The sequence below is a fragment of the Nesoenas mayeri genome (genome assembly GCF_963082525.1).
Source record: "Nesoenas mayeri genome assembly, chromosome: 5".
Lineage (NCBI taxonomy): Eukaryota > Metazoa > Chordata > Aves > Columbiformes > Columbidae > Nesoenas > Nesoenas mayeri.
This window is the reverse complement of record NC_137548.1, coordinates 25,126,503-25,152,974: the sequence shown is the minus strand read 5'-3', so window position 1 is coordinate 25,152,974 and position 26,472 is coordinate 25,126,503. Positions and strand designations below refer to the sequence as shown.

At 41.8% G+C, this 26,472-nt stretch overlaps 1 protein-coding gene across 1 annotated transcript in view; it reads left to right on the top strand.

The window, feature by feature from the left end:
* TTLL5 (tubulin tyrosine ligase like 5) overlaps window positions 1-26,472 on the top strand; it is a gene marked incomplete at both ends in the record, with an annotated part of 133,025 nt that overhangs the window by 88,362 nt on the left and 18,191 nt on the right. The window contains one exon of the mRNA XM_080346263.1: window positions 19,735-19,912. Within this exon, the coding sequence (XP_080202389.1) occupies window positions 19,735-19,912 (178 nt within the window). The remainder of the gene's footprint in view (window positions 1-19,734; window positions 19,913-26,472) is intronic.

Below are 26,472 nucleotides of genomic sequence, written 5' to 3'. Positions count from 1 at the left end.
TGTATATTTTTGACGTGTACATGTATTGTGTAATCTGAAGAAGATGGGGCAATCAGAACTCCACTGTGGAACACCAGCTTTTTGTTTAGGGAATAGTGTGAATTAAAAAGAGTAACATTCATGGTTAGTAGTACTTTCTTAGTCTTTACCCCACACTGTATACTCTCAGCCAGCAAGTATTTTGACCAAAATGGCCCAACTTGGTTGGTAATGAGGAAGAAAGCATTTTTGGTAGCTCAGGAAAGCTGATTGTCCAGAACTAGTAGCAATTACAAAGATTTTTTAAGTGCACTGTTAAAGGTTGGCTCTGCAATATCAGGATGGAAATACCAATGTATCCAGAGACCTTTATCACAAGCAGTTATTTCTAGGGTTTCATTCTGTAACAATAGTTGAAATATGGATATCCTCTTTTTTTTAAAAAAAAAAAAAAAAGAGGGGAGGGGGAAGGGGGCAAAAAAGCTGGGTAGTGCTGAAAGATACCACAGTTTCTAGCCACTCTCCTGTTGCACTCACTGAACTTTTATTAACATTTCTCATCCAATTACTGTCCGCAGCAAACCAGGTGGGGAGAGGCCAAGGCAGCCTGGCTGATCCAAATCTACTGAAAACTGGCCCTGAGACAACAACCTTTAATAAAAGGAATTTCAAAGTGAGAATGCCTTATCAAAGACATGGTTTATGTTCCAGCTGCTGGTATCGGTGATGTTGCATGACTTCTTTGCTTGAATTTCAGATTGCATCTGGCTCAGTAAACGTGTTCCACTGCCCTTTCTATCTTTCTGCTGTCTGGCACATGGGACTTGACTGAAAAGTTAGTCTAAGATGATTGTTATCTGGCAGTGCTGCACGTGCTACTTGGCAGCTGTCTGTCAGGGATGCTTAGCCGGGGCAAGAGTAAACCTTTGGAGCAAAAAGGCTGTGGCTTATGTGGTCTTAACCTTTTGTGTGCATAAAGAATTCTTTATTTGCTTGTTGCTGGGGAAAAAAATTAGTCTTCTCTGTGAAGAATATAGCCAAGTTAGGCTCTGAATGTCCTCAGTGTTGAAAATAGAGTTTTCTTCAAAATTCAGCTCAGAAAACTTCTGGTTTGGTAGGCTATGTGAAGAGGAGGAGGAAACCTCAAGTCTGGACCATCTGTTTCTTTTTTGATATTGGGATAAAAATGCTGATGAGTAAAGAGATGTCAGCTTCTCTTCACTTAGCGTTTTGAAAAACTACAGACATGAAATTGAGTAAGTTTAAGAATTTGTTTCTTGCTGCTGGTGACTGAGTGTAGATTTATAAGGAGGTAACAGTCATACCAGTGAGGCTTGGCATTCCTAGAAACTGTTTGAACTTTCAGATCCACTTCTATTTTTACAACTAATACAGCACTTTCAGGTTTGTTTCTGAGATTTAAGCCACTGAAAAAGTGGAATAATACTCTTTATAGTAGTCAGAAGCTCAGGTTTGATACCTGTGTTGGTCTTTCATGGCACTGATGAACTGTACTTATTAAAGACAACATACTGGCTTACAGTGTAGGGACTTCTGCTTCTCATGACTGTTTCCTAAAATATCTCAAATTGTGGTGTTAGAAAAAACTTGAAATAGGTTGTTAGTGTGTTCTGTTCAATGTATTTCTGATCTCAGCTCTACTAGAAGACACTTGAGTCTAAGATTTGTTGTCAGTCTCATGATGCTAAAGATTTTTGGCTTCTCTGTAAATGTCTTGTGGTGGATGATAATTTGAACAGCAGTTAAAACCGACTGCCAATTCAGGCAGTCAACACGGCAGAGAGAACACAATATCTTCTTTTGTGAAGAAGTCAGCAAGGAAAACAGGGTACATGGAAGATCTATGCACAGGCTTTTGTAAATCTCACAAAAAGCCCCAGAAGTGATTCTTCAGAGGCTTTGCTGCTCTTAAGATGAGGTGCATTGATAAACACACCGCTTTGTAATAAAGAACGGCATGTACTATCTCCAGAATATTCTCCAAAAGAGTGAGATTTTGATTCCTACTGGCTGCAATATCCCCTAGCCTTCTCTTTTCAAAATGTCTTACAAAATAAATAAATAAATCAAGGAAGTTTAGAGCTTATCCCTTATGAACAGTTCCAATAAAGGCTGCCTATTAAGACTTTTGGAACAGCTGCCTTTCATAGAGTTTGGATTGGAATATTGAGAACTTGCTAATCTTTCTTCAAATTTGAAAACCCTTGAGAAGCAGCTGTGTTTTAACGTCAAAGTAATTTCATTAAAAATCCACAGGAACAATAACTTTCTCTGTTATCTGTTAAAGTTCACAAATATTTTAAATATTTTTAGTTCTATAAATAAATGCATAAAATACATTTTAAAATTATTTATTAAATAAAATCACTTAATAGGTACCGGTAAAATAATTTTGAAAGCCCAGTCCTAATAATTGGCTTATTTTGCTATATTTCAGGAAACGTGGATTCAATCCATTTTTAGTCATTTAGGCATTGTTTGCATAACTGATTCTGGTTTTTTGGAAGGTCAGAGACATGTTTTCTTTTGTTTCTGAAATTCCACTTTGCTGCTGCTGATGCTAACCTAAAAGATTTAAATATTAAGGTATCCTCTGCTATCGGTCTAAAGAGAATAAAAGTTGTGCCTCAAAACTGCACAGAGAACAGAATATGATTCCATGTAGTCCAGTGGTTTTCTTTATTGGTATTTTTCTAAACAGAAGAAAATTGTTTGTTAACATATTGTGACTTCTAAAGCATTGCAGAACCTGAATATGAGAGTGTGGACATTAGCCCTGTGTTACTGGGGAGCCTTTCTGAGAAAGCAAAGAGAACCATGGTGCTGGATATTTTGTTGTTTGCATGTCTCGCTCTGAAATGATCTAAATTCCTGATATCATGTAACTTCATAGATTGTGAATTTTTCTGCTTCTTGCTCTGGAATGTGTGGTTGCTTGCATCTTGTTTATCAAAATCTCACTCTGGTGTTTATAGTATATATTGTAGCAAAACTAGGTAGCAACTACTCTTGTCACTTCCAGCTTTTTCCCTCATGTCTGTTATTCACCTTTTATGTGAGAGCTTGCTTACTGTCCTATACTCCAGTTTTTCTTCAGAGAGCCATCAGGACAGTACACAGCATGAAGGTTCACTGCTTTGCAAATGTGACTGTGTTCTGCTCAAGCCATCTGGAGGCCATGTTTGGACTCTGATTTGTCTTTACTATGGACTCATTTTCTGTGAAATGTACCAGTTGAGGCTTATGTGAGAAAAGTCCACTCTTTAGAAAATTTGCTGAAGTATCTTGAAAGGCATCAAGTATAAAGAAGTGGCATGTAATGCAGATTTCTTGATCACACGTGGGATGCTGTTGTTACTGCCCCCTCTTCATGTGCCTTATCTATGTTAGGAGGGGACTCTTGAAAGGACATCATTACACTAAGCGGCTGTGACATTTTAGTCTGTCCTCGTAAGGGTTTAGTATCTGCAGCTGCATCTTTGATGTGCTTATGCTTAGCATTACATGCAATCACTTGGTGAAATTCCTGAGGTAGTGATTCCATGGTTCCCATCTGTGTTCCTGAGTCTGGGAGCTTCTGACTAATTATACAACTTTCTCTGTATACTGTAGGAAACAATTCCATTTTTGGCTCTAGAAAAAGGGATTGAGTTGGACTGGAATATAGGATTGCATAACTTTTTTTCATCTTTAACCACATATTCCTATGAAAGCTATTGCACTTCCTCTGAAGATACCTGCTCTTGGCTTTTGGTTTCCAGAGTCATTACAAATATTCACAACCCATATACAGTCCAGAAGATGTAGCAATTGAAAGGCCTACCCAAAAAGAGTCATTAAGGTATCAAGGAATGGGCCCTTCATTTTAAGAAAGGCATTGAGATACTAGAGAGAGGTCAGAGAAGGGTGATGAAGCTGGTGGGGGGGCCTGGAGCACAAGTCTGATAAGGAGAAGCTGAGGGAACTGGGGCTGTTTAGCCTGGAGAAAAGGAGGCTGAGGGGAGACCTTATCGCTGTCTACAACTACCTGACAGGAGGTTGTAGCATGGAGGGTGTTGGTCTCTTCTCCCAAGTAGAAAGTGATAGGATGAGAAGAAATGGCTCCATGTTCTGCCAGGGGAGGTTTAGATTGGATATTAGGAAAAAATTCTTCATGGAAAGGGTTGTGAAGCATTGGAACAGGCTGGCCAGGGAAGTGGTGGAGTCACCATCCCTGGAGGTGTTTAAAAGCTGTTTAGATGGGGTTCTTAGGGACTTTAGTGCTAGAGCTAGGTTATGATTGGACTTAGTGGTCTTGAGGGTCTCTTCCAACCAAAATGATTCTGTGATTCTATGATCCTGAGGGGGAAACAGCAACATCCCTAGATTCCTTTTCTTCTCAAATCCCAAGGGGAAAAGGTGGATATAGTATGCATTTGGGATGATCAGCAGAGCTGGCACAACTGCATAATAGACTCTTCAGTCTACACTGAAGGAGGAAATGTGACAAACATGGGTTCCTGTTGAAATGAGCAGAATCAAAAAGCATTTTTCTAGGTGCTGCAAACAAAACCAGGGCTTACCGTCTTTACCTCCTAGGTTGCAGTTGTAAGCAGAGGTAGAAATCTCATGTAAAAGACTCCAAGTTCTACTTGATCTAGGTAGGTTTTGTGCAATTCAGCATCTTTTGCAGACAGGGTCTGACAGAAAGGGATCTTTCAACAAATCCTAGACAAGTCTGAGAACTGCCTTTGGAGTGGGCCAGCTCTTTGTAGAATGCAATATAATTACCTGAATATCCTTTTACTCATCTTCCCCTACTGACAGACTTTGTCTGTCATCAGATTTAGCAGTTTCCTGCAGAAAGGTATTATTGACCCGATTTACTGAGGTAAGCCTGGGCCTTTTCTGTAGTTTCAGAGGTGTAATCCCTAATTCCCTATTTTCCATGCTTAATTGGTCAGCACATGCATTACTGCCTGCTGGGGAGAGAGGGAGACAACTGAGTGATTCGGGGGATCTCCCACAATTTTCCACCCCACCACCTGCTTTGGAAGTAACTGTAGAACTGCCAAACATGCTGAAGTGGTTAAGTGTACCAGCTCCTAAAGAAGCTGAAGGGGAGGAGTGGTTCTCGCCTGATGGATTTTTCAAAGGGAGCTGAGACTTTGAAGTTCTGTTTTAGCAGTTGCCAGGTATGGTGCCTCAGCCCTGTGCAGCACTTCTGCCCCCAGCCTTCATGTTTTGCATTCTTCTTTACAGTGCCAGGATGGAGAGAGAGAAATAAAAGAAAATTAATTAAACCAAGAATGTGTGCATTAACAATAGTGTTGCTTTATTATATTTTACCCTTTGAGTTATAGTGCCTTGTGCCATGTGTCATTGAAGTACCTTGCACTTACTTGGGCCTATTAGATTAACAAATTTATTTTACTTTGGTTTTCTTTGCCTTTGTAATTACTGCTTCCTCCCTTCTCTTCCGCTTTATGTACCCTCCCAAAATAGTCACGGTAATTTTAATCTTTTTTTCTGCAATGGTCACATAAAATAGGCAGAGATTTACATCTATGATGCCCCACAACTCCTTGCTGACACTAGAGAGGCCAGATCATCTTTCCAATAGGGAAAGAGACAGAGAAACATGGTGGTTAAACCAAGGCTTCAAATAAAGCCTCTGTTAAAGCAGGAACAGACGCCACTTACTGCTGTATCTGCTGGAGGTAGTGAGCTGGGAGCTTCCCCTTTGCTTGCTTAACTCTTCTCTGCCAGAAACAAGGTGCTGTAACTCCATTTATTCCACTGAATATGGAACTTATTTATGATAATGTGAACTCCATGATTTTTCCTGTTGAAACATGGGGTTACTGGAAATGGTGCAGGCTGAGCTCTGTTTTCAGGCGTAGAGGTAGATTGATCCCCATAGGAGGTAGGAATTTATGGAAAAACATTAGGAGTGGAATGGGAACTGTATTCTGTATAGCTTAAAACAAAAGGCAAACGAGGAGGCCAAAATTGTCATAAACTGGAATAGTCTCTTCTGGAAAGGCAACACATTTCTGTGGTATTAATCTTTGGAGGACAAAGTGCCAAAAAATGGGGAGATTCTTGCTCTGCAGTTCTTGAAGAGCTTACTTTTCCAGGTGAGGTTTTACAAAAATAAAAGTCTTTTCACTCTTTCCTTGCAGTTCTTTATAATCCAGTCCTGGTATGTCATCACCAGTTTCTGGAGGCGATAGAGGGGGACGGATGCATAGGAAGTTTTGGGAAGGAAGTGCTTTTTTTTTTTGTTTTGTTCCAATGCTGGCTATAGATTTTTCTAAAATATTTTCTCTTTCCAGATTAACAATTGGTAACATGTGTTCTGAAGTTATTTTTTAGGCTGCATTTTAGCTATCAACAAAACATAGCAAATTTGTTTGAAAAATACCTTGTGGGTTTTTAGGGCAGAATTCTCTTCTGAAAAGTAGTAGAAGGAACACTACAAACCTGGAAAACTTTTGTCAGTTTTAGCTTGAGAACAGCATTGCTAGGAATTTGTGCTGCCGTGTTGCAATAAGCACTTTCAGAAAGCATCTTCTGTTATCTCTAAGGAAGTTGGGTGACCAGGGGAGTGAGGGGAAAATAGCGCTTATCTTTACAGTACAAATACAGCGTTGTGTGGCCACCATGAGGCTTGCAGGGATTCAAAAAAAACTAGCTGTAAAGCAGCTATCACCACGACCCTGGGATTGCTGTGGTGCCAATGTGCCATGCTGCTCCTAGGATGGCTGAAATTCTGTATGCTATGGCTCGTGTGTAGTATCTCTCTGTGCTCTCTGTGTCTGTAGCCTTATTTTTTTTTCCTCTCTGTAGTGGTTGTGATAGGATGGTCTCATCTATGCAGCACATACAGTTACTGGGTCAGCTTCTGCAATAGATAATAACTCATGCTAGTATTCTCTTTTTGGGGGTCTCAGTGTAGCCCATCACCACTGCCTGTTTTTATTTTATGTAATCACTTTGTTATAGACTACAGAAAGTCTGTGCTGACACAGTTACCTCTTCCTGTTCTTTCTCTAACCTGTTGTTAAATGTTCAGGGAGCCACAGCAGGTGAGCTGATTTTTGTACAGTAGGTGGAGGTAAAAAATTTTCTCCTGTAACTCCAGCATGATAGAACTGCAAAAGGAACCTGGGGAGGAAAAATGTTCTATTTAACAGGTAGGAGATCAGTCTCAAATCCAGTCTATTTCTTGTCGTGCCTTGTTACCTTATGCCAGTCCACTTGAGGGACAAGGAGAGCAGAAACTACATACGGAATCAAGTTTATAACATGGGGAAGATAAGAATGCTAGAGATGCCTCTTTGGCCAGCATGTGCGTGCCATCATGCTTAGGGGACTGTATAAGTCTATCTTAATATTTTATTGGGAGACTCCTTTAGCTTCATTGCACTGGAGCTAGGTTGAGAAATTTTGGTTGTTTAATGGAAAAGGTCTCCTGAGGACCTTTACTCTGCCCTGGTATCGGTGCTTGAGGAATTATCTACAACCAAGAGAGTGTTAACCACAAACATACAGCCTCACAGTAAGGACCTAGAGAAGTGACCCTTGGTTCTTGTGGGGTTTGTTTGTTTGTGGTTTTTTTTCTTATTTTACTGTATTTCAGCAGCTAGACGTTATAGAGCTTTAGTTGTCTTACTGAATGGTAGCAGCAGATGCATCTTGCTGGGTCCATGCTGCTACTCTGCCTCTTTGTCCTGGAGCATTTCTTCTAATATGACTGTGGCCCTGCTAGCTTTTAGGTGACACTTTCCATAATCCCTGATTAGGTCAATTTGTACATCTTTGCTCTGAAAGTGCAGAACAGAACAGATTCTGGCCTCCCCCTTATGTATATAGATTATAAACGTAGAAGTGCTGCTGCTTTTGTGAAGTTCTGATAGCTGGCTATAGTTCTTGACCTTGAAATTTACAGGCATGATGTCAGGGAACTGTATACTTCAGCATGCATCATCCCCATAGACAGACCATCTAAGGTGTCAGATTTATCAAGTCTTCTAGTCTTCTCTGAAGAGGAGACACTCACCAGAGGGTCTTCATCTACTACATGACAAGCTCATAGGTATACTGGATGCCATAGAATGGAATAATAGAATAGTTTGGGTTGGAAGGGACCTTCAGAGGTCATTTAGTCCAACCCCCCTGCAATGAACAGGGACATCAACTAGATCAGGTTGCTCAGAGCCACATCCAGCCTGGCCTTGAATGTCTTCAGGGATGGGGCATCTGCCACCTCTCTGCGCAACCTGTTCCAGTGTTTTACCACTCTCATCCCAAACACATTTGTTTCTCATGTCTAGCCTGAATCTCCCCTCTTTTAGTTTAAAACCATTACCCCTTGTCCTATCATAACAGGCCCTGCTAAAAAGTCTGTCCCCATCTTTTTTATAGGCTCCTTTTAAGTACTGAAAGGCCACAATAAGGTCTCCCTAGAGCCTTCTTTTCTCCAGGCTGAACAACCCAAACTCTCCTGGCCTTTCCTCACAGCAGGCGTGTTCCATTCTTCTGATCATTTTTGTGGCCTCCTCTGGCCTCTCTCCAGCAGGTCTATGTCTTTCCCGTACTGAGCAAAGCTGATTGCTTTCATGAACTTCAGTGCAAATTTCGTGGAATCTAGGGGCTCATCATGTTCTTTAGGAGTTTTTGTGTGCTTGATATTTAATATTTAGACAGCAAAACACCTGAAGTGAGGAGGAGATGGCGTCTCTCCTCCATAGTCATATGGCACAACTAAAAGTAGTCATTTGGGCCTCAAGGGGTATGACATATGGACAGCACAACCCTGGAGGAAGCCTTAAGGCCCCGTAGCGTTTTGTTGTTTTGTGTTATGTCTGGTGGAGGCTGGTGGTGGCAGGGACATCTAGCTCTGGGTGCAGGAAGAGTGCTTTGAGTGTTCTCCCCATCTCATGAATCCTAATCCTACAAAACTCAACAGCCTTTTGTTTGTTTGTTTGTTTATTCTTCTCCAGTGCTCTAGATTTCACCAGTTTAGCCCAAGTGTAACTTTTTACTTGCCTTTTGAGACTTGAACAGGGGGCCTGAGCTGCTTTCTTCATTCCTCTTATTCAGTGGGATCTTGCAGCTGCTGCTTGAGCACATACAGCAAAGAGCACCACACTCTGGGAAAGCCTACGCAGGAGGAAACTTCATGGAAAATATTAAGGAGAAAAAAATGTGTTTGATGGACTTTTAATATAAAAAGGGCGAAAAAAAGAAAAGGAGGAGGGGGAGATTTATTCACTGTAATAGGAACCAAATGTTGGCTGGGACAGCAGCTGCACTCTCACTCTTTCCCTGTAAACTCTGGGACCAGCTTTTCAAAGGAGGCATTACAGGGTGCAGGGCTAACTTACTGGTCCTGACTTAACCCTTGCCTCTCTGGAGAAAGGTAGGGAATATGGACTTCCAGGAGACATTAGTGACTAATTACAGGCCCAGTCACAAGCGTATTCTAGACAGATAGCAGTGCCCGTTTAGTGTTTTCAACTTCATATGCTACTGCTGCTATCCACTCATAAAATGCAAGATCTGCTTGCATAAAGCACTAGAGTAACTTATGGCTAGGAATACAGAGCCCATCAGTCTTTTCTGGTTTGGTTTTCAATAGCCTTGCCTACAATAATAGAGAAAAAGTAGAAAAAAGTCATTACAGACATTTTATGTTGATCCACTTGATCCATGCTAGGATTTTACAGTGGAACCTCTGCAGTGAGGAATACCTTTCCCATATCTATGAGTGGTACAGCATTGCATCTAAGTTTCTGATACTTTGAATCTATGGAGTGTGTATATTCACTCCAGAAACTCTGCCTGGACTAAGACAAGTGATGAAATTTAAGGTGGCACTTGACACTTTGTCTAAGTCTGAACAACTTATTTTAATCAAAGCAGAGCTAGGCAGTACAGTGAGGTAACTTTGCTCAGAGTCCACCTGCTCTCTCTGAATTAATACTTAAAAATCATAGAGGGGACACAGTTCAAGCAATTGCATGTCAGATTTAAGCAAGTAATTTTTCCCAAGACTTCCTTACAAGAGAAAAATGATACCAGGTTTCTGTGTTAGTCATCCAGTATGTATGTCTTGCTGTTAAAATATTTTTGCAGGCTCTGGCTATGTTTGCAGGTGTGGAAGGATGTGCAGGAAACACGAAGACAGAAACCACCTTCCACTCAGTAAAGCTCACCCTATGTTCACACTAAGTGAGGGTTAGAAAGGCTATGTGATTTTGTTAGATCACATGGAGGAGGTAAGCTCAGTTGCCTTCCTTGCTTCTCCAGGGACCCAATGAGCCACAATAGGATGAAGGCATTGAACTTTGCAGCCAGCTGGCTGTTAGTTTTCTTCTTGATTTAGCCTTTCTACTGGTGAATTTCAAAGCTACTGTGTGTAAAGAGAAGAAAAAAATACAGTGTTATTTACTTGCCAAGTATTCCCCAGATCAGAGAGACTGACAGTATTTTGTAACTGGCATGGAGCCAAGGATGCTACTAGGAGCCAAACAAAAATTGGCTCCACTGAAGGGCAAATATTTCATTTCATTTGCTAAGACTGGCATGTTTAGTGCTCCTGAAAGTAAGAGGTTGATAATGCCAGCTACATTCAGGAAGAGCTGAGGTAGATTAGGCCTTGCCTGCAGAGGTTTTCCAGTGCTCCATAATGTCACCCTGCCCTTGCCCTGCTAGGCTGTCATAAGGCTGTTTAGATGCACCTCACTTCTAATCTGCTACACTCATGACCTTGCCTGTGTATGGAGACCCAGGACCTAAAAAGCACTTAATTCCTGATCTGCAACAGAACTGAATGGACACTATATTGTCTTTGTTATAAGAAAATCTTTTTGCTCCAAAACAGTTTTCTCAATGGCAGGGAAATAGCAGGAATAATTTTCAGAAGCCAGGGAGCAAGAAATAAATTATACAACAGCATGTACCAGAAAAGAAGAAAGCCCATGAACTTCGATAGTACTTGTAGAATAAAGGAGCAAGAAGGCAGTGGGCTTTCCCCATATAGCTGTTATGCATGCACATCTAGAATAATGGCTTAGTTTTGAGCATTTGCCCAGCCCCAAATGCTGATAAAATGGAAAAAGTTCAGAGAAAAGCAATATACAATCAAAGGCCAGAAGGGACTGAGTTGAGGAAAAAGAGGGAGGGAGTTAAGTGTGCCAAGGCTGACTGAGCTCAAAGGAGTCATAGCTCTAGTAGTGAAGGTTTAGACCTGAATTAAGAGGAAGGTCATGCAATAAAACAGAAGAATGTAAGTATTAAACTTACATTTTGGAATCTCAAGGAAAATTCTTGACGTTGAATGTGTACCTGCCTGTGCGGCTGAGAGTGTGACACACTCCTCCAGCCACTGAAATGTGCTAATCCTGTGCCACAAGGAGATGAGTTGGATGCTTTTGCTCACATCTTTGTTTTTGAATAAAATTCTTGTAACAACATGAACTCTCTCACTTGAAAGGGCAAATTGTGAGAATAGCAGAGGGGGACTCCTGACATTTGCTAGTAATTATGCACATTAAAGTGTCCTGGGATGCTTGAATTGTGCCTCTGGTAGCTATTACAGTTAACCTGTGAATGGATCTGGAAATGGTACTTAAATCCACAGAACTCTTCTTCTTTGCCTAAACCAACTCAGTCCCAAGGCTTTTCACCCAGACCTTGTACATCTTCTGTCACCTCACAGGACAAAGATACTAATGGTAAGAGCCTCTTGTGTAGGTAGAAGTAGCTTTTGCTGCTGGGAAAGTGGAGAGCTGAAAAACTAAGGCTGAAACTATTACAAGATGCCTGCATCTGTTTCTCATTGCTAAAACGGTAGAGTTTGATGGTCTGGGACAGAAACTCTCCTGCATCTCGGCAACACCTTCACCATGGGAGATTGTAGTTGTCGCTTTGAACTGCATTTGAACCCAAAATGCAGTTCCACATATTGTGCCAATGCAGTCTTGACGCACTGCTCATTAACTTTAAAAGCTTGCAGAGCCCAAAAGAAGATTGCAGGCCAGGTGATGGCATCCTCCTTCTACACAGACCAGCTTCTTCTTGCCCTTTTTCTGTCTCCAAGTACCTGCCCTGGGGTGGTTTTGGGGCAGCTCCCCGCACCTCAGAAAAATCTGCAAAGTCCCAGGCATCCCAGGCAGACCTCTCTTAGGAATATTAAAAATGCTTTGTTTGCACCTGTTTTTTGTGTTGTTTTTTTTTTTGTTTTTTGAAAGCTACCTTTCTTTACCTTTGCAACACAGCTGCTGCTGCGTGTTTTAGGGGCTTGCATGTTCCAGCAATCGGAGCTACAGACCATGCTAAAATGCAGACTCTTGCTGACTAAACTGGACCAAAGTCATTCTTTTGTAGACACTTCTGATAACAGCAGAAGCCAGGAGCAAACTGTTCTCAGAGACTTGTTGCCCTGTTTTTCGATTTTTAATTTACCGCTTTTGAAGCTGAGGGGAAGGAAAGAGAGAGAAAAGACAAAGAGAGGCCTTGAGGCAAGCAGCTCTGTGAGGGGCCTGACAGTCCTGCGTCCCAGCCAGGCCTCCAGTGTCCTGGGCTTTGTCCCACTATGTTTATCATTGCTCCATAGCCAGCTCCAATCTAGGGCCTATTGTTAGGGATGGAAGAAGCAAGTAGTGTGCCAAGGAAAACGTTCTGTGTTTTTCTGAGTGCCTGAATATAAGTCAGCAGGATGCTGGGAGCTGCCACGCTAGACAGAATCATTAGTTACTAGGCCAACTACTTTCTAGCAGCTGGTGCCCACCAAGGCTTTGTACTGAGAGTTTCCTGGACTCATCATACCACCTGAATGCCCTGTGGGAAAGAAACTGCTGCCCAAGATTGTCTTACATTCCATGGCAAGGTGGGAACACTGATTTTATAAATGCACTGGGTTCCCTTATTGCCAGCCATTGCCCTTGTTCATCCTTAGCTCAAGCCTTTACAGGAAAGGATGCAAAATACTTTCATTGTTAACTTGTTTCCTCACTTAAAAGGAGGATAATTCTTTTCTCAGTTTGTTAGACCTCCAGCTATACTGGCTCCTCCTGTGATCCTATCAGTTCTCACAAACTAAGCAGGGTTAAACATAGAGAAATATTCTTCAAGAATGCTGAAGCTTCATTTTCACAAGTAATTTGAGCCTAGTTTGCATTGCCTTTCAATGGGATGTAGGCACTTTGCAAGTGTTTCAAAAGTGCCTGCTTGGTAAGTGACAAATGGGGAACACCAGCATACCTCATGAATTGGTATTGTTCCCCACCACACAGGAGTCGGTGTCAAACAAGTGCCCAGCTCTGCTGTTGGAGGAAGGCTTCAGCTGAAATATAAATGAAAGCCTTATGTGTAATATTTATGGTACCTAAAAATCCATCAATGTTTTTTTTTTGAACACTGGAAACTTTAAACCCGATTTCTATCCAGATCGTGCACTAAGAAATTATATTTGGAATCCCTTCTACTCCTGCATTGCCCACCCCTCCCCTCATTATTTCCTTTTAGTTTCACTTTACTAAAGATTTTTCTTTGCCTTATCCTCTGCTGTTGTCTTTTATCGTTCAGTATAACTCATCCTAGCAGTGGTTGTGTTGTAGTAGACACTGCTTTGTCAAATGTTTAAATGAGTTACTTAGAAATGGCAGATGCCAGAGGAAGTGTGGGCTATCATTAGTAGCTACCAGTGTCATTCTTTTAGTAGGAACTTGCTGTATGTGAGATAGTTCTTCATAACAGTGACATTCTCAGTGAGTGGTGTTCTGTGGCCTGGTCTCATGTACAGCTTCAGTCTTCAATGTTCCCCTCAAATATGTTGGAAGGGGGAACAGAAGCCACTTCTCCTTTCTTGTAAGAGCTGATAACCACATCCCTTCTGTATGGAGGTCAGATTTCACTGAGACTTTTTTTTTTTTCTGTAGTGAATGAACAACTGTATTAGTATTTTATTAGTATGTAGTATTTTAGTACAGTAACATTAGCATACGTTAGTACTGGTGTAGGTAGTTGACTGCCTGAGGGTTGCTCACATCAGAAAAGAGCTGAGGAATTGGAAAAGAGAACTAAGGCAGAAAGGGAGTTTGAAACAGAAAACCTGCAGATGAGTGCATTCTGTTCTAGCACTTTTAGGCTGGGTTGTAATCATAATAGCATGGAAATCTGTTGAAACTGGTCTCAGAAGCAAACCTGTATCTGTTGTGATGCAGAAAGCTGCAGCAGAGTGGTCTTACGCTGTCAGTGAAGAGAAAGAGGGAATTCTGGCCCAGGCTTTGTGAAAGCTACAGTTGAAAGAAACACAGTGGGTTTCTTGCCAAAAATACTGAGTAGCCCTAAGAGCTGCTGGAAGGACAGAATCTTGCTTACAAAGGATGGGCCATAATGCCAAGGCTGAGATTTCATCTACACAGTGAAGGCCTGAATCCTGGCCAGGTCTCTAAACCAAACAACTCATAAATAATCCTGAGCAAGCTGTGAGAAGATTGCTCACAACCAGCCTGGCTGACAGGATGAAACCAAATCTCTTCTGGTGGCACAGGCAGGAATTTCTGTTTCCCATTTGTGTGTATGTACATTTATGCCTATATCTGTCATCCATACCTGTGAGCAAATGAATATTCAGTCAATCGTTAGCATTCAAGCAATAATCCTGAATTGAAAACAAGCAGGTCTGTGAGTACTGACTCTATGATCCTCATTTCCATTGAGAGTGTGGGGGTTTTTCTGGTTATTTTTGGCCTTGCCTGAAACAGTGTGAGTTGTGAAAAAGCTTTTCTTTCAGTTTAGGGTGTTTACATAGTGTCTCTACCATGTGAACTCTATAGTATCTATTCAGGTGTGAGGTCCTTTACAGCTATTTTCCAGCCTTCATTACTGTGCTGAGCCTGTTGTAGAATTCCTTTAACAGAAGATTTAACTTCAGAAAGGGTGCGGAGGTGCTGTCCTGCTGCAATGAATATCTGAAAGGCAGAGACTGAGAACAGGAGCTGTATCATGATAAGTTCCTATGAACGTGGCAAATAGACTGAGAGCTGGATCACGTCTCTGGCCTCAGAAGGTTGTCTCTCAGATCCTGAGCGCTGTTCTCTTGTACCAGGGCAAGCTTTGCCTGAGATGGAGTATCAGCAACTTGATAACATGTTACATGGGGCTTTCCAAAACTGCAGATGAAACCTCTCTACAAAAATGATCCTAAGACTTACAAATATACAGGATTTCTGTTGTGTAGTATTTAATGCTTATATTGTAAAAGACTGAATTTATGTATAATAAATTTGTATTGATTTCCATCTATAAAGAAGCAACACCCATGGAAGCTAACAGAAGCATATTCAATCCAGAAGGATTCTGCAGGCTAACTCAAGCAAGCAACAGCATTTTCAATGTAGTATCTCAAAAAGTGAGTGCTGTTGTGCTGCATTGTATGGAGGGAAGTTATTGGAGCTGCATGGAGTTGTGTACAAGACTATCTATGCTGCAAGAAAATGTTAGCCAAAGTTTTTGTGGCAGTTTGGTTTTTGTTTGGTTTGATTTGTTTGTGGGGTTTTTTGTTCATTTGTTTTTTGTTTAGTTGGGTTTTTTAAATTTAGTTCTTCCTAAGAATCTAATAACATGGTTTCAGCAGTGTTTTCCTGTATAGTTTAAACTGGGCTTATCTGGGCCTAAAGAATTTATTTTAGGCTGTAGATCATATATTGGTAAAAACAGACAAAGTGGATTAAAACTGGTTAGAAACCACATGAAAGCATTTGAGAGTTCATTGAAGTGGACAAAAGTTGGAGCAAGGTGGCAATCCTAATGCATTTTTAAAATTCGGACCATCAGTCTTTAGTACTTATATTTCCATAATAGTTAATCCTTTGCCAGATATCTCAAACAAAAGAAATGAGGATCAAGCAAATGATACTAAAGTTTTGCCATTCAGTTAGTGGCCCTCACAGCACTACAGACTGCAGTCACTGGACATCATCTATAAGGCACAAAGCCAGCTCGGCTATCGGCAGGTGCAACTTTAGTGGAGTTTTCATTTACATCAGTTTTACCTCCTCCATTTCAATTTGACTTTTATGTTTTAGAACAAATCACTTAATCTTTAACTTCCCAAGCATTCTTTGAGATCAAAGGATACATTTTATGCATTGCAGTTTCTGAGCTGCAGGTAGATGTGAGAGAAATTGGAATAGACATTGCTTCCTATAATTAATCATAGGACTTGAATGAATACCTTAAAGAGTGCTTGACTGAATTCTCTAACTTCTGGCCAAGACAGGCTTAGTTTCAGACCCCTGGTAGATAAAAAATACTGGTTCCATTTTGGTAGACCAGATGGACTGACCAGTTCAGTGTCCTGATCAGACAGCAGCCTATGGAAGATTCTGTGGGAAGAGCATTAGGTGATGTTATGGAATGGTGATACTTCTCCAGTATGCTCTGGGACTTGGTAATCAGTGATTTTCTAGCCAGGAGATGGTATCTTTTGTATAACTAGTGTTAGTGGCTCTTGCTTCTGTGAGTTTGTCTAATCATTTTTGAACCTCTGTAATTTTTTTGCATCCTTAGCTTCCCATAGTAAGAAAGCATCCACAGTTTATGTGTTAGGAGAAAAACTACCTCCTTTTGTTTGTTCTGTCTTGCCCACCTGATAACTTCATTTGTTTTTGCCTGTGTCTTGTATTGTGAGAGGTAATTGTTCCCTATTCTATTTCTCCCTGAAGCTCATGATTTTATAGATATTTTCATATTCCCTTCCAGTTGTCTTTTTTCCAAGCTGAAGAGTTCTTATTTAGTTAGTTATTCCTCAATATATAAGCTGTTTCATACCTTTGATCATCTCTACAGCACTTCTTTGTACTTTTTCCAGTTCTGCTCTGTGCTTTTTGAGAAGGGAGGAATGTTGTCTACCTTTTATTTCCCCCCCCCGCCCCCATTTCTTAGTGACTTTCAGTTTTTCAGCAGCAAAGGAGCAAAGGTTTTTGTTGTGGTTGGTTGGTTTGTTTGTTTGTTCTAAATTTTATTTCACTCTTCACTTCCCCCCCAAAAAATGTTCTGAACAGCAGAGAGTGTAGCACAGATTCTTGTGGGACCCCAGTGGTAATCTCCTTTCGTGGTGGAAACTGTCCATATATTCTAGCTCTGGTTCATTGTGTTTAACTAGCTATGAAATCAATGAGAAGTAACACCTTTATCATATGTTGACTTACGTTATTTAGGAGCATTTTGACTGAATGTACCAAATTTTCTCAAGTGAGAAATTGCTGTTTTGAAAAAGTTACTCTAGGCAACTGGACAAATACAGTTGTTCATTTCAAAACAGAGGCATTGAAGATCATAATCTTTCAGTAGTACTGAAGAGGGATTAATCAGGCGGTTTACTGAGCACTAGCATGACTTTGATGTAGCTTCTGAATGCTCTTCAGCTTGGTATCTGGTGCAGTTGATGTTTGTTTCAAGGGCTGGTCTGTCATAACCCCCAGCTATCTCCCAAAGGGTGCATCCGAGTCCCAGCACAGTCCTTTGTATTTATCAGCTGTCAGCATGACCTCACTTTACTGGGAGTAGCAGGGACTCCAGCTGCTTCACACGGGGGAAAAGTCCCATGAGCTTGAACATAAGAATGGATGGTGGAGTCTGTATCTATGCAGTGGGAGGAGCAGATAGTACCCTTGGGATGGGGGTTGAGTCCGGGTGACAGCAACCTGCTGATAGCCTGCATGGTGAGCTGGTGGGATTGGAGAAGAGACAGCTGGGGATTGTTTCAGAGATTCCTTGTGTCTTGTTGTATCCTCCTTTGAAGTTGTGCTTTTTGTGGCATACTGTGCCCATTAGGGAACAGTGCTGGGAGGCCAGCAGCACACATGCATCCAGGGATCCAGAGCTGAGTAACTGCAGGTCCAACCGCAGTAGCAGACTGGGGCAAAAGGGGGAAGGCAGGTTCAGAAGAGGGAAGCAGCTCTCCTGAGATTAACCACAAAGCCAGATTTGGAGACATACAATTTGGGTTTCAGGGCCTGAGTGCTGTCAGCAGCATTACAGTTGTCACTTCACTGAGCGCTGGTGAAATGAAAATGACTGAAATGCTGAGAATCTTGTAGCAAAAGGGAGCAGGGAATGAGAGTCATTTATCTGGTGTCGCACTGGGATACAATGGAAGCAAAGGACTGAGGAAGCATGAGTGTGATCCCTTAACGGAGAAGTCTAGAGAAGGCTGCCTACAACCAGTGGCCTGTAAGAGCAAAAGCGGTAGCAGGGCTCCAAGCAGGAGGAGGATGCAGGGTGGAGATGTTGGCAGTTGAACTCCTTTTCCATTGGGTTGTCTTACTCCTTTATTGCTGAGGAGCTGAGTATGAAGAGTGTTTAGAGTCCTTGTCCTCAATTTGCTTTGAAAGGGACACATTAAGTTACTTTTGAGGGAATGTACATAGGGCTGGCTATTGTTTCTGGTCTTGTTTGAAATGTCTTTCTGAATATTTTAAAAGTTTGCTGTGATGTAGAAGCTTGTGGGGGAAGGTGCAACGCATTCAAGGGAAGCTGTGACATGTTCGAAGAACCTACGTTCTAAGTTTTGATAGGAGCCTGAAGCAAGGTGATTGCAGTTAACTCCCATGCCAAAACCGTGGCCTAGACTCTAAATCATGGCATGAAATGTAAAAGACACCAAGTATCTTTTACATCCCAGTAACTTATGACGTGCAGGAAATGCAAGGGAAGTCTGTCCTGGCAATCCAAAGGAAATATTTGGAAAGACTGGCTGAGAGAAACATACAGAGATAAGCATGAACTTGGGAAGCTCAGGCATTGAGCCTTGAAGGTTTTATTATCCAGGGTGTCAGGATTCAGTGGGTCACAGGGCATCCTGTCTTGTGAGCACAGGACATGTGAGGTGCTGGGTCACTGTAGCCCTTCAGAACACCTGGTCCTGTCAGTCTGCCACCTGCTCCCTGCAAAGCCCCGCAGCCTTGTGTAGAAATGTGTTGGTGCTGCCTTCTCACTGAGACTTACACACTTCAAAGCAAGCCGGTGAGCTTGTCTTGGTACTTACCATGTTGCAGGCCACAGCTGAACTCCCACTGTATAAGCCTAGATGGTAAGAGCTCCTGCCTCTTTGCAGGAGGCCTTTTCTCCTCTAGAAAAGGCTTGCATTACTCTGATGATGGAAGAAATGAGCCTAGGATCAGATCCCTTAGGTCTTTTGGATTTTGTCTGTATGGAGTCAATATGTGCCCTAGTTGCAGCCTTGTCCCGCGAGCCCTTTATCCTCTCTGTGGATGTTGTACTGCATGTCTGTCTTCTATTCTACTCCTACAGTAGCATGTGCGTGCTTGGTTTAAGCCTTGTGTTAGTGTATTAATAAAATATCTACAAATCCAAATCAATAATTATCTCATTAGCGAAGGGAATCCTTAGCTCTTTTTCTGCTGCAACTCTGCCTCTCTTCAATGCTAATCAGCCACAGACATGCTCCAGTTCAGAGTTTTTCTAATATTTTCCTTTCTTCTCCTCAAGCATGGTGTTATGGCTAGTAACATAGCCCCAGCTTGAAATTCAAGAAACTCCTTAGTAAGACAGCACTTGGTACATGGCACTTCCAGCAGGTGTTATGCTTGCTGGAGCCACTTAATGCGAATTCATAGCTGGCTAAGTATTAAGGGATTTTTAGGAAGCATCACTGCCTTACAAGCAGGAGTCCTTATACACAGAGTGGTGAAAGCATGATGGCTCTTCTTTTCTCAGGGCTCCAGAGAACCACCGTTTCGCATGGGAAGGAGAGATGGAGAACACTGTCTGCAACAAGGTGACACGGAGTCCACTGACACAACCCAGCTATCAGCTCCATTTTGCTGTGCAGCAACTTCAGCAGCAGAAACTTCAGTCACGACAGCTGTTGGAGCAAAGCCAAGCCCGGCACCAGGTAACTAAGAAAAAATCCTGCCTGGGATGCAGCAGTGCTTACTGAGTCTTGGATGTGCAGAACCAACCCAGAGCCAGTACATATGGCACAGATTTTGTGAAGGAAATAGCTCTTTAAGTGAGTTGCAACAAAGCTGTTATTACCTGCAGTGATTTTGATAGCATTTTGATGCTGTAGTTCCCTGTGGCTTCTTCCACTACACTGGCATCCTCCTCGAGTTGGCTACTGGCATGCTGCTGCTTGCTTTTCTGGACCAGTTCAGGGCATCCCCTCATAGCACCTCGGACAGCCTTAGAACTGTCTACACTCTCCAGAGTTCTTTATCATTTAATCTTGTCACTGATGTTATGTTTCTGCTTTGACTTGAGTGCTTCTTGGGTAGACCTTCAAGCTGGGTCACTGTTGTATTTCTGTGTTTCTAAACAAAGGGTCTTGAAATCGTGTTGGCAACTGTGTCTTCTGTGGCAAACAGACCACATCAAATCTTCATTTTGACTAAATTCTCTCCCTCCTGGATACCTTGTCATATGATGCAGTTAGCAAAAGAGCAGTACATAAAGGGAACTCAAAAATTTTTTAAGATAATCTTTATTCTTTTGAAGAAATGCATTAACTTATTTTAAGAGCCTTCAGTGTGCAGGAGACATGGCCACTGACCCTGATGCCAGATGCAAGTTTTCTCTGCTATCCTGAAAATCTTCTCCAGGCCTACTGCACATTTTGTTACTACTATATTTAAGATCTCCTTTCGCCGGTTTGCACATAACTGTCTGATGGATACATGACTCCTTCGTTACAATTACAGGAGAAAAGATGGGCTAAGTGTCCAAGAGCTAGAAGAAATATGAAAATGGATTTGTGTTATTGATGTTCTAGATAACACCTGGATGCCAAGGGCGGACAACTGTGTCTGGAACAGCATTTCCATCCTGCCTGGGGAATCTTCCAAGGTTACAATGGGTTCATTAATGCATTCGTTACCTTTCTTTGTTATTATGGAGAGAGAGGTGTGTTCTTTCTTCTGATTGATGTCCAAAAGGCTTCACTGTTAAAAGGAAGGAAGTATTCCGGTGAACAAACCTTCACTCGAAAGAGATTAGTCTCCATTAAGAAGGAGCTGTTTGCTGGGCAGTCAGGCAGGACTGAACTCCAGTAAAACCATGAACAGAGCTAACATGCAAAGGTCTGAACACCCACTCTCCCTTCTGTGAAGCAGATGAGTCACAAGTCAGGGTCCTTGAGAATAGGTTATAGGCAAATTCCCTTCATCCTATTCTGGGAGCATCTTGAAGGGGAAGCCCTTCTGCCTTTGCTCTTTGCGTTCCTTTTTTCAGGGCCCTCACTTAGCTCTGCAGTTTCCGTTCCCAAACTCCCTCACCTACAGTTCTCTTGCTCCCCTTCTGAGCCGGAGATCTTCCGTTCATCTCAATCCAAGGGGCTCTGGGTGGGCAGCTATGGCTGCTTATGAGCTCAGGAAAGGGCTGTAAGCTGACTTGTGCCTGTGAGGAGGCTGGAGCTGGCCATGGGGCCTGGCTGAGCCTTCTTCTAATTGCTGACATTGAGCTGATGTTATTCTTGGCCTGAGGCAGAGCCATTACTCAGGAGTTTCTGTTAAAGTGATTCTTTGTTAAACCTCCTCTCACCCCCACAATGTCTCCCTCCTTTCTCTCCCTCCCCTTCTTCTGAGCCAAGCAGTTTGGAGTTGCAGTGTTGAGGCCATTGCCATGCCGCAGGGCTCAGGCTGCACTGAAGTTGCCATTAATGAAGAAGGGTATTTACTGAACTTCGGGGCTTTCAGACTTTCTGTAGTGAAAACCACATCTTAATAAAATGATTTTCTCTTGGACACTTCCTCTCCCACTAGACATTGTATGGAGCCAGTCAGACCTCCCCTTCCAGTCACAGTTGCTTGGATCCTCCAGTGCCCCTCCGGGTCACTGCACTACCCTCATCTTCCTCTGTCTATCCCCTGCTCCCTCTCTAGTTCCCTGTCACAGACCTCTTCCTTCTGCTAGTTAACTTCTCAGACTTCAGTCCTTTGACTTGACCTTTCCAAGAACTGCCTTCTCTTTTCTGCTGCTTGTACCATCCCTGCCCTACATCTCTTTCCCACTCACACTGGTTTGACTTCAATCCCACCTTTTCCTTCTGGCCATTATTTGTTCTCTCTTTTTCCCCACAGTCAATGTAGCCTATCCTAACCTGCATGGCTTTACCGCATTTCCTACTCAGTGTCATCTAAGCCACCCATCTCCCATTGCCTGCTCTTTCTCTTCTCTTCCTCCCCACATATTGAGATCTACTCCATCCTTTGTCCTGTTCCTCAGCCTTTTCTCAAGAGAAGAAATATATCCCCACAAGCTGAAGGCCTATCACTTGAAAGAGTGTCATGATCTCTCTACTTTGGGAAATGCATGCAGGATATCTCCAAGCCTGTTTCATCTGATTATTCCAGTTCTTGTTACGGTTGGAAGGCAGGGTAGCCATTTGTCACCAGCTGAAGTGCATTTCTTGATATATCTCAAGGCACACTCTGAGTATGGCATGATCGTACAACGTGACTAGGTGCCAGTCTTTCCTTTGTGACAAATAGACTAGTCATATGTATATGGATAGCATGCGAACAAGTAACAGAAGCACCTTGATTAATAACATGGGCAAATGCTTCTGCCTGCACATTGGCCAGTTCGACATGTTGGAGATGAGATGGATGCGTTGGAAAGCGTGGAAGTTCCTAGTCATGTATTTGTGTAATAGGAAAATCCCCATCTGCCACAGAGTGGATGTATCTTACCATGCAGGCTTATTGTGCGCTTCCTTGTGGCAGCGCCCACTCTTGATTGAACCCTTTCCAGACACTCAGGAATGATAATTCATGATTTCTCCTCCAGGCATTTAACAATTTGCAGAGCAGCAAACACTGTGTAGGTGGAGGAAGAAGAATTGCAACCAACACTTTTCATTCGTATGTGGAAGTTAGTTCACACAGTGTAGTATGGTCAAAATAGATCTTTGATGCCAGAATAGGCACTTCATTGCCTGGACAAAAGAAAAACACCAAACTGACTGGATGAGAATATAACAAACAAATGGATGCAGGGATAGGGCCCAGGAACAGAGACAATAGAGAGCCTGAGAAAAAAAAAAAATACAAAGGGACAGAGTTTGGAAGTGGAGACAAGACGCTTAAATATGGTACCAACAAAACCAGGGAACAAGAATTAAAAAATCAAACCAAAAGACAAGAAAAGCCGGCTTATGGCAGTGTTTTTAATGTTTAAAGGAGTTTTCATGTGACACTTTATGACCTAGATGTTAGTATCACTGCTGCAGTTGGCAAGGCAGTTAGTATACCATCATTGTTTATTCTCTAATTGTTTCCTGTACTGGAAAGATGCCATCAGCTGTTAGGGAGGTTCCTCCTTCTCTGTGTGGTTATGTTCTGTCTGCTTAGCCTAGCATCTACTAGGTTTGGAATTCTATGCCAAACATTTCACATGGGAAAAAGCTGACTTAAAACAAGAGAAGTATAGTTGTACAGTGGAATGATCCCCATCAGTGCTGCTTATACCAAAAAAGCTCATGTTAAACAAGGCATAAATCACATTAATGAGTTGTGTGGTCAGTTATGATCATGTTTTCAACCAGAACTTTAAGTAGATTTTATGCTATAAAATGTTGGGCTAAGTTAATCTTAAATAATTCTCCTCTCAGTCATTTAAAATGGTATGTTCTCTGAGCTATTCCTTATTTTATGAAGTTCAGCAAACTTTTTTTCTTTTAATGTTTCTGACTCTCTTCTGAATTCCCTACAGTTTATTTAGATCTGACTGAGAATGTTGGGTATTCAGAATAATATTCCTAGTATTCCTAGAACTACATTATTCCTGCCTCGGGACACAGAGCCTCTTAGAATGCAGTTTTAAACATCATTAAGCTGTTTTCTAAACTATTATATATTGATCTGCTGTCAGATTTGCAGTCTTTCTTCCCCTTAAGTCTCTTGTTTGGTTTTGTTTTGCAGCTTTCTCCCTCAGATTGTTTTCCCGCTAAATGTGCTAACTGCCGTTTTTCCTATTTGAGTCTTGTGATACTGATGAGTCAAAGTCTCAGTCTAAGTAAAGCAGAACGACTGTTCTGAAACCAGGAGTCTGCACTGATTTATACCAGCTGAGATTTTGTCCCCATATTTTTGATCCTGTCACTATTATTAGAATTATGGTAACACCCAGATATATTAAGTATTTTTCCAATACAACGATACGGCACAATCCATGCCCTAGAGAGTTCCCAGTACCAAAAGAGAGACAAAGGAGAAGGCACCAAGTCAACTTATTTTAATATATTTTAGTCTCGTTCTGAAGAATTTACCAAGGAATACACGCTTCAGGACAGTCTGTGTATGCCATGAATTTGCTCCTCTTCTTTAAATTTCTTGATGACCCCAAGATTCTCCTCTTACTGCAGCTTAATTCCATGGCAGTTATTAGTACATTTTGAGCCTGTTCTTCATCACCACTTTTTGAATTTTCAACTCAACTGATAGTTGCATCCAAACTGGTTTAAGTGAATGCATTAATATGTGTTCAAAAGAATCTCAACTAAACAATTTATATGACTCCAAAGGTCTTCCAACCCTTTAAAATTCTCTGTATCTTTGCAGTGTTATGTGAAATGCAGTTGCTTTTCTAAAAGTGGTGGGTTCTACTTTGTTGAGTTTGCCTTTAAAAAAAAAATAATAACTTAAATCCTTGTAACTGTTTACTGCTTGTAAACATTTCCGTTTCCAGCACTAGTGATTTGGAACTAGCTGCACAGATCTTTATGCAGTACACGTGTGTGTGCATCTGTCTATCAGTTCTCATATGCTGCTGAGTTTCAGCGTTTTCAGACCTGCTGATCCAATTTAAACTGAATGACTATGAGATAGAAATTTCAAAGCTGTGTTTCATATATATTTCATGAAAACAGAGGGGTATATATCCAACAACTGTTCCCATTAAGGCAAAGGCTGCAGCATGAGGCCACTTCAGATTAGACAGCAGAAAATCAACACAAGAATGCCCCAAACCCATGGAGGGAGGTATTATTTGGGGCAGACTTTATGTTAGATACTTTAAGACTCAGCCTCAAGACAGATTCACAGGAAATGAGCTTCATTACCTCCTCTGGTCACAGAATGAACATGTTTTTGCTTGCAACATTTGTTCTGCTACTGTGCTAGGATGGGTGTTAAATAGAGGGATGGTAAGTGCCAGGAACATTCTTTCTGTTTTCGAAGATCATTAATGTATCTGCTTTTTTTCAAAGTACTACAATACCTCCCTGCTTTTAATCATGAGCACCTCAAGCTCAGCTACTGCTGGCTGATACTCTTAGATGTGCATCATACTTATTGACAAGCTGTACATCTTGAGATTTTCTAATGAAAAACTTCTGGTTTTGTACTGGTAACACTTTGTGTACATTGATCATGTGTAGATGTGGAACCAAGGAGAGGCATGATCTAATGAGGCAGATATTGGGTTGGGAGTCAGGATCTTCTCTGAGCTCTCAACCTGGCTTTTGATATTGCTTCAGCCTCTGGCATAGGGAGAATCACTTTCTCTGTCAGCACTAACATTCTTCATGTGCAAGACAGGATTAATGTTGTCCTACCTCCCCAGAGAATTATGCAGGAGAATTCACTCACTAATGCTTTATATGATTTTTAGCTTAAAAAATCTCATAGTGTTTTAAGTATTTTTCAGATTTGTAGCCCTTAGATCTTGCCAGGGAAGCAAATGTCTCCTCAACATTAAGCTAAACCTGCCATCCTGTGAAGTGTGGTTCCAAGTTTTTTATGTGCAGCAGCAATAGTTGTAGGTTGCTACCTGCTTCAAGACTGCCTATATCAGGGTTTGTCTCGGCTGCTGCTCTCCCTAGACCCTGAGCCTTCGAAATCCTGAGTGATGAGGTCTGTCTCCTCCTTCTTGGGTGTGCTGAAATCTCTTCTGAACTCTTCCTTTGTGTGGTCAGGCTCTGCTCTCCCCAGCTGCCCTCTTTATTTGCACAGTAGCTTCTCCTGGTTTCCTGTCCTGTCCCCATGGAGTTCACAGCAGGGCAGTATGCTTTGTAGCTGAATCCAGAAGCCACGGTCCATGTCAGCTTCCAGTCTCCCCATCCTTGCCTGGAAGGCAGCCAGAATATCAGCACAGCATGGAGACAAAGGCCTTTTTGGAAGTCCATTACCCCCCAAGAAAAATATCCATGACCTCTCTTTAAGCAGGTTTTGCTTTTTCTTCAGAGTCATGGACCTCCTTTCCAATGCCATGTTAACACAGGGAAGGGATTGAGACTGTACACTTAATGGACTACAGGATCTCAGTGATTTTAATATGAAGGAAAGGAACTTACAGGAAATATACTGAATATCAAACCGAGCACGATGAAATGTTACCCCTGAATAAGAAGGGGGTGCAGTCAATCTCTTAAGATGCAAGAGACTAAACTAAGTTCCATTTTATTTTGTTTTGGTGCGGGAAGGTGGAGTGTGACTGCTATTTGCAAGACTTCTGCAC